At 42.5% G+C, this 14,775-nt stretch overlaps 1 protein-coding gene across 1 annotated transcript in view; it reads left to right on the forward strand.

The window, feature by feature from the left end:
- Positions 1 to 14,775, forward strand: part of ALK (ALK receptor tyrosine kinase) — a 710,717-nt gene that overhangs the window by 579,437 nt on the left and 116,505 nt on the right. Inside the window, exons 8-9 of the mRNA XM_063125395.1 lie at positions 1,519 to 1,653; positions 3,235 to 3,335. Of these exons, the coding sequence (XP_062981465.1) occupies positions 1,519 to 1,653; positions 3,235 to 3,335 (236 nt within the window). The remainder of the gene's footprint in view (positions 1 to 1,518; positions 1,654 to 3,234; positions 3,336 to 14,775) is intronic.

Consider the following 14,775-nt stretch of genomic DNA (forward strand, 5'->3'; position numbering starts at 1 on the left):
CCCAACAGTTGTCACTACTATTACAGTTTTAAAACAGTAGCGTAGATCCTGCCCCAGTCTCTGCAGAACTCAAGGAATAAAAGCACTGGGAGAGAACTGATTTCAAATAGTGTGATCATGTGCAGTAGCCACAATAAACTCAGGCACCCTAATTCAGAGCCATATTGGAGTTGGTGCTCCACCAGTGTGTGCAAACAGGGAGCTCCTACCCATGTGGGCTCACTCACTTCAGTGGGTAGGGCAGATCTGTATGGGTAAATATATGTGAGGATGGACTACCTGCTACACTGAATCAAAGAGCAATCCTTGTAGATAGGGGCACGATCAGTTCCTTGTAGTAAATTGTTCAGTCATAAAGACAAGGAATTGTCTTGGTTAATGACAAGTTCTTAGTGAATACTATCTAAGCCTAAGACAGTCCCTTGAAGGGCTTATCTACATGAGGCATTTATTGTGAACTCATCATTCCCTACTCACAGTTGTTTATGGGTTCTTTAGATGCCATCATGACCTTCCAATTTTGCTTCTGTATCTAAACAGCACTTCCAGCAAGTTTTTTTTAGAGCTGGGAAAATGCAGCATTTAATTGTGAAAGTGAAAGAAAGCATGGTTTCTTCTTATATACCTGCGCTATTCTGCTATACCACAGTGTCACCTAGAGGTTTTCTGGAGGAAAAGCATGAAAGGAAATACTCCTCAAGTAGTGCTTGGATCTCAGTTCTGCAACAAAACTGACAGCAAATATAGCGGATTAACAGCCTCATGCAGAAAAGCTCATAACAGTTCAATATGCAGGAGCCCTGCCCTCTTTTGTATCTGGTCAGGAGAGCAGGGCTTCTGCAGCTTTAACTGTTGTGATGAAGCGGAAATTTCACCAGGTGCTGCATGCATACAAATGACATCTGCTGAAAGTCCTCCTTTTCATATGGTCACCCTAGCAGTAGCACTGTTTCATTCACAAGAGTGGAGTCGCAGGTTTATATGTCGTGCACAATAAAGAATACACAGAGCAGAAGGAGAAAGGGCAGCTAGTAGCAGGAACCTGCAGCCACGGTATTTCGCAGTTGCATTACTGTGATGCACCTACAACTTTGCAGTCACATGATACACTTACAACTAAGGAATGCACAGAGAGGAAGGAGAGGGGCCAGCCAGCCGCAATACACCTGAAACTTTGCGGTTGTCCGATACACCTAGAACTTCGTAAACCAAGGAACTACAACCCCCATCATCCCCAGCCTGGATGGTCAGTAGCCAGGGATGGTAGATACAGTAGTCCAACAACATCTGGAGAGCCAAGGTTGGAAACCACCACCGTAAGGGTTGCTTTGATAATGGGTATAGAACTCCTGGAGCCCGTAGGAAAAGCGCTGTACATGTTTGTTGCTGAAGCATAGGGAGGAACAAAATCCTTCCCCAAGGAGAACCCATTGCAATGCTCCCTATTATTCTGTGGCCAGGTGTTGTTGATAGGTTCTTTGTCTCCTGCAATTCTTTTCTTTTCTTTTCTTTTTGCAGAAAATCTGCCCCCTGGCTTCTACTGCTCCTTTGAAGATGGAGAGTGTGGCTGGACTCAAAGTTCATTGTCTTCCCAAGAGGCTCATCTGTGGCACATTGGAAATCCACAGAATCACCACTTCTGTTTGTTGAAAGGTACATCACAGTGACATCATACTATGAGGGGCTGGGGATAAAATGTGTATAATAAGCATCTGGGTGCTGTGCTAAACATTTCTTTGACATTGAAAATTGAAAAGAAATTGCTTTTAAAAGAAATAAATCAAAGGAGAATTTTTTCTCCCTGATGAAATTCTCATGAGTGAGTTATAGGGTTCTTGGGCTTACCTTAGTTATGAAGTGGATGAGGGGTAGTTTGGGTATCGTACAATCACCTGCTTCCTCCCTGGTTTGCCACACCTCAGTTAAAGCCCAGGGAAAGGCATCATGAGGTAATTTCTCCTATGGAGCTCAGGAAGTGCAGGCAGCCAGGGAGGAAAGAACCTTCCACATCCTTGGCCACCTCAGGCCGGATCTACACTACATTAACTGTTTTAAAGCGTTATAAAACTGTTATAAAGCGCTTTAAAGCAGTAGTGTAGATCCTGCCCGAGTAACACCATCAAAAGAAATTTGAAGGTACCCTGAGAATGAGACAGAAAAATAGAAGCCTCTTTTAGGTGAGAAGAAAACTTCAGGAATTGGAGGAAGATATGCCTCCATGTGTAACAGAAATTGTGACTTCTTCTTTTTTGTGTGCCTTCTCTGAAGTTTTAAGACATGGTCTAGAGCAGTGATCTTCAATCAGTGGGTCATGAACCAAAAGTGGGTCACGTAATCAGTCCAGCTGGGTCACGGGAAAGCTGTTGCCGCCATGTTGGGCAAATATGGAATTGTGAAAGTGGGTCCTGTGTTTCAGGTTGGGAGTCTTGAGGTGGGTCCCAGGCCTGGACCAGCTGAAGACCACTGGTCTAGAGATCCTCAGCCTGGTTAATTATCTTTGTAGTTCTTCAACGTTTTAACTTATTGCAGGAGGAATAAAATGTTTCATTTCCAAGTCTCAGTAATTCAGAACGCTAAGGTTTCCATTCCTTTGGATTTCTCTTCCTACAGCCTTTATGATGATAGAATTGACCTTCAGCCTCCAGCTTCAGTGAAATATTACTTTTGCATCTTTCATAACAGCAAAGGTTCACTCGAAATCAATTTTTTTTTCAAAAAAAAAAAAAAAAAAGGATGCCTTTTGATACGGATCAAGTGAAGAAAACAAATCCCAGGCCAGGGATAAACATTGTTTGTGAAGGGAAGCAGACAGAGCGCTTGCATATAATTCCCAAGGAAAGACCCTAGAGTATTTGAAACTGCATTACTACATCCAAAGAATATTGAAAAATGCCTTTAGCCATATGTTATCCCTGCTAATAGCAGTGCTAACACAAAGGTCTTTTCTCTGCAGCCCAGCTGATCAGGCAAACAGTGGGTGGGGGCCCCCAGGGCTGGATGGGGGGACTCCCCAGGGCTCGGAGGACCACAAAGAAAGCAGCAGAGGGCCGCATGCAGCCTGCAAGACGTGGGTTGCAGCCCTTTACTCTATAATAAGGGGACACCTAACATTTGCATGTGTATTCTCATTCATGCATCTGCACGCCAACAAACCAAATAGGATGGATTACTGCACAAATGTTCCATTTAAACTTGGACTGACCTTGATCTCCCCCTCCTTTTCCCCCCCTCCAGAATGTGCCCTTTTGCTTAACACCAGTGAGACGGCAGTCACAGAAACAGTCGTGGTGACCAGTGCTGTGTTTCCAGCTCCCATGAAAAACTCTCCCTGCGAGGTAAGTACGTGGGTCAGCAAGATATTTAAATCAGCAGAAAAAGATGCACACCTGGCCATCTTAAGGGCCTTTGATTAGATTGGCATGGGATGTAATTGGGGGGAAAAGCTTGAGCGCAAAAGGGGTCACCCCCTCTAACATTCAGAGTTAGAGTACCCCACTCCATGAGCTGCTACCTCCATTGACTATTATTATTATTATTATTATTATTATTATAGCACCATCAATGTACATTGACGTACACAGTTGTTGCTGTGTGACTTCATTCAATCACAATGTGTGCCCACATGTAACAAGCAACACGGACCTATGGGGACAGAGATGTGGTACTCACTGTGTGGATTTATCTACCACGTTCATACTCAGATGCGTAATAGCTACTTCTAAGTTGGGGAAATTAGCTCAAAATTAGCTCAAACACACTTACTTTAAATGTCCAAACACAGACTTCATCTTTCTTACAGAGTTGTGTTCTCAAAAATGCACGCATGCACATTTATTGCGGACAAGAAAAATGCCTTAATTAATATCCTAACACACACACCTGCAAATGGCACAGTATACTGACTCTAGCGTAGTAAGTAGCAAAGAGGGAGATTGGGGGAATTAGTGTTTGCAAAATAAAGAGGTGAAGGTTGCACTAGGGAAATGGCATAGCAGGGGATTGGAAGGCTGTATCATCAGAGGATCTCAGTTGCTGGTGAAAGGTGGACCATGGCGGGAGAAACAGGTAGAATTGGGGGGAAAGGAAAAGAAATAGAGCAAAAGTTGGCTATCATTACCTAACTCAGAGGAGGGAGGTGCAAAAAGACTTCGCTTCTGGATTAGTTGGAAACAGTTATAAAAATGCTGCAAGTACAGAAGACCCACCAGTGTCTCCAGTCTAATCTGAATTTTTTTTAAAAAAGTTGCTAGCCTCAACCCCGATTATTGCTGCATCACATTATCTATAAACATACAAGAGAAAGGCCCTTAGATGAACAATGCTGAGGAAACTAAATGCTGGTTAAGTTGTTATTAGGGGACCTGGAATCCCAATCATTTTGGTTAAAAACAGATTAAGGCCGTTTCTACACCAGCCCGAAAATGTGGGCTGGTCATGGCCAAGTTCCTGTGCATCCAGGGACTCCCAGGAGCAGGGGGACAAGCACGGGTTTTCCCAGGAATAAATAGTTCCTGGGAAAATCCTATTCTTCCCACAGTCTCAGGATTGTCCTGAGACCATGGGAAGCGTGGCTGCCCATCCCAGGTTCTTCCCTCCTCCCCACGAGTAGCACGGATCAGTAGACGCTTGGGGATAGGGGGTTGAAAGTAGCTCACCTTGCCTGGGGCGCAAAAAAAACCTGGCACCGGCCCTGCCTCCCTCTACACTGGGCTGGTGTACAAATGGCCTAAGATGGTCTTCCTTTAGTGATTCCAACTGAGTTAAAAAGATTGTGTGCTCATTTGAGCCTTTTTAGTAGCCGCTTCCCAATGCCCTGGCATATTTCTTGGCCACCTCCCCTTTGATTCAGAGCTGACAACTCATACCAGAATGTTAATTTGGTCTTATTTAGCTTCAGAACTTATATTAAATGGATTCTAGACACCCCGGTGGGATCTAAACTAAGTCTAAACAGACAAACATCACTACAGACTAAAAAGAAAATTGAAATCTATTAAATGCTTGGTGCTTGAAGCTTTCTTTGTGATTACATTATCGGCAGTGAAAGAGAATGTAACATAAATAGAGGATTATCCAAAAGGACTCTAATTGATAAATCAGACACTACAAATGTAGAGAACTAGATAACAAATCGAGCTTCTCACTCTCTGGTCATGACCCCTCCTCGACACCCTCATCTACATAACTTGAGTGCCTGCTTGGTCTTGCAACTCCAGCTGCGTCTCTCCCCATGTGGTACCCAGGTCTACGATTTAATGAGCACTGCACCAAGGGTGGTAAAGCATTCTCTTGGGGTATATAAGGTCTCTTAGGCAAACACAGAAAATAAAATGGTACAATAGGGAAACATAAGGGGAAGCCTTGGCTAGAAAACATGAACTTGGTGTCATAGTGAAATAGAACATTGTGATAGGAAAGAGTCATGAGGAGGAAAAAATAGAAGTAAATAGAAACCCAGGTTTATTCTCAGGGCTAAAATATCAACACAATGAGCAAATCTGTCAGTTTTCCTTCCCTCCTGCACTGTGGGCATTATAGAGCGGACATCATACACTGTGTGTATAGACTTTGGAACCCTGGCACAATCAGGGTTCCCAAACATATGAACATGGATGTTTAAACATACTTCCACATGAGTCTATGTCCTCCCCAGTTTTGGGGTTTGTTGTAAAGCACAGCAATTAAGTTATCATTCACAGTGTGGAGTGGCCATTATCCCGTCATCCTGGACTCTCCGCTATTCACTTACCATTAGAAACCAATATTTGGAATGCCGGGTTTGCATGCAACCCTGCTGCCCATCTCAGGTATGGGGACTGGTGCCTCCCCTGGTGAGCTGGACTTCTAGGCCTGCTTTTTGTGAACCGCCCAGAGAGCTTCGGCTATTGGGCGGTATAAAAATGTAATAAATAAATAAATAAAATAAAATAAATTGGGGGAAGGAAGCCCCATCAGATGTGACATTCAAACTGGGGCCAGATCTACCCCTTGTGTCAAATCATTACGATCCCATCATGGTAACGCTATAGCCCTCTTCCACCTATATACTTTGTAGGACACACAACGACATTTGTTGCAGTGTTTTAGATAATGTGGAATAATAATAATAAAAAACCAGGAAATAATACTATGAAAGCAGTATATGGAATGTGGATTGTGCCCCGACAGTTATCAGTGCACTTCAATACCCATATAAAGCAGTAGTATAGATCTAGTATGGATGTGAAGTAAGAGAGACCTGAGAAAAAGGATCGTAGGTCGCTGTCTGCCAGGGAGAAGCCTCTCGCTTCAGATTTATTTTTAATTCATTCAGGGTCAGGAACCTAGTAGGTTAGGGAGCACAGCTATGGCAGCAAAGACTCTCCCTTCCTTTGAACTGCGGTTGGACTCCTGCGAATGATAGATTCACTCAAGTAAGAAGGGAATGAGAATTGTAGTGTTTGGCCTTTAGAAGTAATTAACATCTCTGATGTAAATCACTGGTGCTCTTTCGTAGCAGCAAGAAAATGACATACCCAAGAGGCGTATAAAATTAAAATTGGAAACCGCTTTGCCACTAGTGTGCAGTGTGTACAGAATAATTACAGCAGGATTGTGCAAATAGGAGATGCTAGGGCAAGCGAAAACATCCTGGGTTTTTCGTAATTTCCATAATTACAGAGTGCGACATGCACCCCAAAGGATCTGTATTTGTGACATCCATGAAGTTTGATTTTCTATCTTTTGATTACTATTAATGGTAAGATTATCGATATTGATAATCTTGATCAACGAGTTCCCTTAGATACCCAGTTGGGCAATATCTTAGAAACCCAGTCGGGCAATATCTTTATTAGGACCCACTAAAATGTCAGAAAACAAGCTTTTAATTACCCCAGAACTCTTCATTAGTCTGAATATTAACCAAACCAGGCTAGGGTGGTGGAGAGAAGAAAGCCAGCTTGGGGTTGAAGCCACACAGCCTGCATTCGTCTTAAGATAAAGGAAGGGATGAGAGCGTTACATTCCAGTGGAAACACTATAAAATAAAAGTGGGCAACTTGTGGCCATCCAGATGTTTTGGCCTACAATGTCTTTCAGCCCTAGCCAGCACAGCCAATGGTGAGGGATGGTGGGAGCTGTAGGCCAAAACAACTGGAAGGCCATAAGTTCTCCACCCTTGCTATAAAGGCAGGACGTTTGCTGAGGACAAATAGGTACTATGGTTAGGAATGAAATACCTGGTTGCAGACAGGCAGGTGATGGCACTCTTATCCCTGTGCTATCTCGCCTGTTGCTTTTGTCTCTTTTGAATTGATGTATTCATCTGAATAAGCCTGTTTGTTTGCTTGCTTTTTCTATCTGGTTTGCAACATTTCTTGTTCTCTTCCTGCTTTTGGTGCAAAACTGCGAGGATCAGGATCATCTGCCAAAGTGGGGCATAGAGAAGGAGATAGGCAAGCAGTTTGCACACAGTTCTCTCAGTATAACTCAACATCTGGTTATCCAGCTGAAGAGAATAACCTAGTGAACTGCTCACCATCAGACCTACCTACAATTCATTAACTTTGGCCAAATCTACACCAACCAGGATATTGCACCATGACAGCGGTATGAAAACAACATATAAGAGGCAGGAGCCACACTACTGCTTTATAGTAGTATAGAAGTGCACTGACAACTGTTGGGGCCCATTGACACAGACCATATAGCGCTTTCATACCACTTCCTTAGTGCTATATCCTGCTTGGTGTGGCTCCTGCCTCTTATATTCCACTTTCATACTGCTATATCCTGCTTGGTGTAGATCTGGCCTATGTTTATCTTACCAGGGTGCAGGAGGAAACTTGAACACTAGATGTGGCTCATAGCTTAGAGGAAAGTAACCTGACCTTCACCTCTGCGTTATCTCTCCATGTTCCACTGCTTTAAGATGTTATTCCGGAGCCTGGTGCTTTCCTGTATTGGAGCCAGGATGGAAGGAAACATCTTAAAGCAACAAATGCAAAGTGATAAGGTAAGGCAGGGGAGGGGGTGGGTTTTACTCCTGCCCTCTCTGTTCTCTCGATGCTCCATTTTATTTTAAACATCAACCACCACCACATCTGCTTTATAGCCAAACCACCAAGTGTGTGTTAAATAAACATCCATGCCTCTCATTTGGCCTATAGGGCTTTTCTACATGAAGGTTTTTAACCTGTACCTTACCAAGGTTTCTGTTCCTGGGCTTTTCTTTCTCTGTTTTTCTATATGTTCCGTTATACAACCACTAGGAGGTGCTGTGGTATAGAAGAATTGAAGAATTACACAAGATTTCTATAGCATTATAGAGGCCATTAAAAAAAATACCACACTTTCCTCATTAGGAAAAAACAACAACCCCATGATAATGGTTGCAAAGCACAGGAGAGGCCCTGGAGGAGGAGGGGGAGGAGGAGGAGGAGGAGGAGGAGGTGGAGGTCATGTAAAAGACCCACAAACCACTGTGACTGAGCAATCACGAGTGAGCAATTGACCATGTGTAGAAAAGGGCTTAGTCCCTGCTTTCTCTCAACTATCCTTCAGCTATAGTGACTTTTTCTCTCATAACTTAAAAGACTTTGCTTTATTGTCTGATTGCATTTGGTCCTAGTGGACATCTTCCTTCAGATAATGAGATGCTTGCTACCTATATTCCAGGTGACACATATACTCAATTTCCACGGTTGCTGTTTCTTTTCTTTCTTTCTTTCTTTCTTTCTTTCTTTCTTTCTTTCTTTCTTGTCTTCCTTCCTTCCTCCTACAACGCTCCCTTTTTCTTCCCTCAAGCCAACAGCACGTGCAAGTTCTAAATATTTAAAAACTCCATTTTGTCACAGACCAGCAAGTGTGAATATTGCTCATAATCTGCCTGCTGTCAGAAGCTGAATGAATCATTTCCCAAGATGTATTAATTTTTTCTTCCTTGTCCATAAACAGGGTGAATAATTAAACTTACATTTGGAAGCGAATTGGGGGAGGGAAAGAGAAAATTGCCATCTATCATTGCCCCACCTCTGTCACTCCCCGTGATGCTTAAACATCAGCCACACAGATCCAGCTGTTGGTAATAAAAAGGCTCAACAGAACTTGGCTATGGTTTTTGCTTCTTGCCTTTCATATTGTGTCAAAGTCTCCATTCTGAACAAGCCCTTGCTTGCGGCTTCAAATACTATATTACTGGAGCAATCAGTCTATGTGACTGGAATAATTCAACAGCACTTCCAAGCCGATTGCAAGCAGAGAACCAAGTCCTTGCCCCCTAATTATCCCCGAGGACAGGAGCAAGTGAGCATACTCATAATAGTTACAGCTGGAAAATAACTATTGTGAAATTAAAATTCTGCTTTTTCCATATTTATCTCCCCTCCTCCCATCATTTCCCATTTCCTGGTTGTGTTGGCTTAGATTCACATGTTAAAAAATTCTCTTTCTCGCCCCTTAACCACTTTTAGCTCTGGTAGCACAAATGAGCATTTCACAATCAGTCTGTGTTCTCTGGCAATTGGAATTGTACAGCAGGTTTCATAGGGATGCTGCTGAATTGAATTTCAGTGAAATTTTCGCTTTGCAGTCCTGTCTCGCTGAGATTCCCAGATAAACCCCTTTACCTCGGGAACAAAAAGATGTAACAGCAGTGGGGAAACAGTGATCTGGATTGGGATCACTGGGGGATTGGAGGGGTGAGTCTTTAACCTGACACCATCCCAAAAGTTTGAATCAGTATTGGTGGGTGGAGAGAATGGGCTTTAAACTCCCCCATTCCAGCAATCACATTTCCTGATCTGAATGGGCAAGGAGTAGAAACTTAAACCTTTCCATCCCTACCTGCTGAAATGGAGGGTAGTGTGTATGTGTGGGTGTAACTGTACATGTGTGCATGTGCATGCGTATGTATGTGCACCACCAACCAGCACAGCATGTGGCTCTCAGGGCCAGGAAGTTGCCCCCCCCCAACCCCGGAAAGAAGTATCTGCCTTTGGCCATGGCTTGGATTCAATGACCTTTTGGTTCCCTCCATGATATCTCTGCTCATTGTCCTTACTCAAGAGATGAGACAAACAACATCTACTTCAAGTGTCTGATGGCCATTCAGAGAGAAGTCAAAGTAAATGGGTAATCAGTGAAATTGAATAACAAGGAGATTCACATCGTTTAGCCATGATCATAGTAGACTTTTAAGTAAAGTCTATGATTTTCTTGTCCCATGTGGTTCGCTAATATGTTACTTCTCTGAAGGTTTATGACTAGAGATCCTGGTGAATTTTTCCATAGGCACGATTAAGGAGTGAATCTGGAATTCTGGAATTTTGTAACATAACTGTACCACACCATGTTGGGGATGTGGTGGAATAAACAAATTAACATCATACAAAAGTAGAAATCTCCCTCCCCCCCCCAAAAAAAGTTAATATTTTGCATGTGATTTGGGGGAGAAATTTAACAAAATTGACTTTTAAATGCCTTGAAGTTTAAATCTAACTGAGAAGAAGATGCTCATAAACAGGGTCCTTGGGAGATGCTTTGGGCCCAAGAGAATTGATGCTTCTTGGGTCAACTTCTGCTAGAGTAAAGGCAGAGCATTAAAAGGCATTGCAGAAAACTGAAGATGCAGATAACAATCAGCCACATCTAATAAAATCAGTTTACTGGAATCAAGTAAGCAAAAGAGAACCTTTGTGTTCAGTTTAGGCCCAGTTATTTGTACATTCTGGAAGAGTGACAGAGTTTTATGACAGCCTCTAAATTTTCGGTATCTTTCCAGAACTGCACCTGTCCTTTAAGTTTACTGCAAGTGGATATCTCCACCACTGCATTTCAGCCCCAGTTAGGGGTTGACAAATTGTTCCATTTTGTTTTTTTTCCCTTAGTTTCTTATTTTCCTAATCTTAAATTTACTTCATCTCAAATGCTGAGAATTTATCTAGTCTTAAATTTGATTCATCTCAGTGTCTGAGATTTTCTTTTTAAAGTTGGTGTGCAAATTCGTAAGTGTTTTTGTGCACATTTCTCCCAAGTACATCCATTTTTGTACGCATTTTGCCTAATATTTTTTGCGACCGATTTTCATGCTAAAATGCATTGTTGGATGTTATTTCCCTTACCATGCATTGTTGATTGGAGAGCTCTATTACGACTTTCAGAGAAGTGCACATTTCAAAAGGTAACTGAGTTTAGTGGTTTGAAAGTGCGAAATTTGGAAAGTTCTCATCAAAATGCGGTCTGGACTAATTTCTCCCCCATTTGTATCCGAGATAAAAGTATTGCTAATTCTTGGAGAGAAAAGAAAGGCAACATAATGCATAGCAACTTTAGAATGCTCTTCCTAGAAACATAGAATAGTAGAGTTGGAAGGGCCTATAAGACCATCGAGTCCAAACCCACCTACCCACCCGCTCAATGCAGGAATCCACCCTAAAGCATCCCTGACAGATGGTTGTCCAGCTGCCTCTTGAATGCCTCTAGTGTGGGAGAACCCACAACCTCCCTAGGTAACTGGTTCCATTGTCATACTGCTCTAACAGTCAGGAAGTTTTTCCTGATGTCCAGCCGGAATCTGGCTTCCTGTAACTTGAGCCCATTATTCCATATCCTGTACTCCGGGATGATCGAGAAGAGATCCTGGCCCTCCTCTGTGTGACAACCTTTTGAAGTATTTGAAGAGTGCTATCATGTCTCCCCTCAATCTTCTCTTCTCCAGGCTAAACATGCTCAGTTGTTTCATTCTCTGGTTGCCCAGTTGTCTGCATCCTTCTTGAAGTGTGGTGCCCAGAACTAGACACAATACTCAAGATGAGTTCTAACCAGGGCTGAATAGAGAGGAACCAGTACCTCACGCGATTTGGAAGCTATACTTCTATTTATACAGCCCGAAATGGTATTTGCTTTTTTTGCGGCCACATCACACTGTTGGCTCGTATTCAGCTTGTGATCTACAACAATTCCAAGATCCTTCTCGTTTGTAGTATTGCTGAGCCAAGTATCCCCCATCTTGTAACTGTGCATTTGGTTTCTATTTCCTAGATGAAGAACTTGGCATTTATCCCTATTAAATTTCATTCTGTTGTTTTCAGCCCAGCACTCCACACATAGCATCAGTACTGTGACGTTGTGGCAATCCTGGACATGAGCCAGGTTTGTTGGCCTGGGTGTGGTAGAATGAGGTCTGTTAACATCTCCTATCCAATGCTACGGTCTTATCCCTGATTCAGACTAGAGGCAAAGCCACACCAAAATATAGAAGCTATAGAAATGAAATAAATAATCATTTTTGTTTATTTAAATTGGTTTAGGGGTTTAAATTGTTTTAGTTTTTCTTTTAGACAATTTTTATTATGTTGTATTTTCGCTTCGACTATTGGGCAGTACAGAAATGAAATAATAATAATAATAACAACAACAACAACAACAACAACAACAACAACATATGTATTCTAGCCAGCAGGCACTAGAACAGCACTGTCAAATTCTTAGGACTTGTGGCACGTTTGCCCAAACGGTTGGCCACCAGTACCCTAGGCAGCTTCATACCTTTTCATTTGGAAGGCTGGACTGATCACTTTTCCATTATTCACTTTGCTTCTACATAGAAGTCATGACCAAAATCAGAGTGTGAAAATCATGTTCTCATAGCACTGCCAGTCCTTTCTGGCAATAAAATGTTCAGAGACTTCCCTAACTCAGAGGCGTCCCAACCCAATTTGTGCAGAGGTGTGAATATTTCAGATAAACATTTCCCTGCATGTCAAATCTTCATATTTTATATATGCCTCTTTTTAAGAAACTCCATCTAGTACAGCATGGGAAAAAATGTTTCCATTCCAAGTGATAGAAAACTACATGCCCCTAATGATGTATCCATCTATCCACCCATAAAACACGCTCTGACCTTGGAGGGATGTCACAAGTCACAAGAGGATTAGACCCATCTAAATCTGTGTTAGATCATTGTTGAAATATATTCTGTTGCAGGTGCTATCTCTCTCCTTCCATCCACGTACTGTATGATTAAGTTTCCTCCGAGTTTTCTGAATATGGAACTTCCATTTACTGAATCAGGGCATTCATGTTAGAGGACAAACTTTCAGACTTCTTTGCCCACAAATCTCTTCCTCAATCTGCCTGCCTGAACCACGCAATAGATAATGGAGAAGGCAGAAGCCTCCAGCATGATAAAACTTTAATTACTAAGCGGCTGTCATAGTCGACCTTTCGACTTAGGTTGCCACCTCTCCTACAGGGGGAAGTATGAGGCCATGGCGCGTTTGCATATGTTAATCACACAGGAGTGCAGGGTTCAAGTTATGCATAGCCTAAGACTAAGCCTCAGCTAGAAAGCATTTCAGGCCAAGTGGGAGGACTCCAGCGAGGAAGGTTGAAAAACTGTCCAGGTGGCAGCTCTAATCCGGTAAACTCTATGAACCACTTTTGTTGCTGACTTTAACTGTTGCATATTCCCATCCTGTACTTTAGGATTAACTGTGCCAATGGTATCTGATGGATGGAGATATAATATATGCATCCAAGGTTACTGTTAGTTTCCCAACCAGTATTTAGCCCTGAAAAGCTCCGGTATCATTAAAGTAGAGCATTGGCTCTTACTGTGATCCAGAGAATGGAAAACATTCATGCAGGAGTATTCCCAGTGGGGGAGGGGAGGAGAATAGCAGAATCACAGATATAAATAGATCCAAACTGTATCCCAAGGATATGGAATGCCCAGTGATAGTTTATATCCTTCTTCCTTCTACTCCTATGAAGCCAACAACTTGCATGCAAGTCTTAATGATTCCTGCATGCTCTGGAAATGAACTCTCTAACCTACACTATACAATTTCTATAGGAAGCTGGTAGGCTGCCCAGGGAGGTAATCACAGTTCAATATGGGCATTGGTGCTGCTGTAGTTATGCCTGAGTGTGATTTATTTTAAGCTTGGACCCAATCAATGGATAGTTCTCCTAATTCATTCTACATCCTATTTAGCGAATCAGTTCAGCTTTCAAAGCAGTGATGAGACGGTATCAGCCTGGGATGGTTGATTACATTCTTAATTGTGTTTCTGGCTTCTGGCTAACCTACTGAAAATTCCTATCAAGGGAGAGGTTTGTGGTTGGGGGGAAACCCAGAAACAATAGCACCAAGTTTCAGATCCTTTAAAACATGCCGTGAGTCTGTTTAAGTCTCCATCGTATGGAGAGTGCCATCTGCCATCGCTGACAATCTCATCTGCAAAATGAACACCATTCTCATCGGACCATCGTGGCGTGGGGCATCCAGATCATTGCCTGCTCTCGTTCACTTCAGCAGGTGCGAAAGGCCTTGGAATGTCCTCCTGCAGAGATTAGGAACTGAGAACTAAAAGCCAAAGACATTCATTCAGGCAGCAAGCCAGCTAATTCAATCTGAGCCAGTTCATTACAGTCTGTGTTTTGCTCTTTGTGGATATGCTGAGCTCCCATGTATGATGCCAATAATTCCTTCCATCCAAGCAGCTGACATGTGTGCAAACTAAAGCATCCATTCCAATTTACCAAATGCTTTAGCTCTCCGTCTAATATGTTTGGTAACAAGCCTCGAGAGACGGGCTGAGGGTGCTGCATCAGGGTTTTCTGATCTTATTTATTTGTTTATTTATTGTATTTCTTTTCGCCCAATAGCCGAAGCTCTTTGGGCGGTTCACAAAAATTAAAACTATGATGCACAATTCAAAGTATAAAACAAACAACAGTATAAAAAAACAATATAAAAATACAATATGAAAGCACAACCAGGGCAAA

Source organism: Elgaria multicarinata, chromosome 4 (genome assembly GCF_023053635.1).
Source record: "Elgaria multicarinata webbii isolate HBS135686 ecotype San Diego chromosome 4, rElgMul1.1.pri, whole genome shotgun sequence".
Classification (NCBI taxonomy): Eukaryota; Metazoa; Chordata; class Lepidosauria; order Squamata; family Anguidae; genus Elgaria; species Elgaria multicarinata.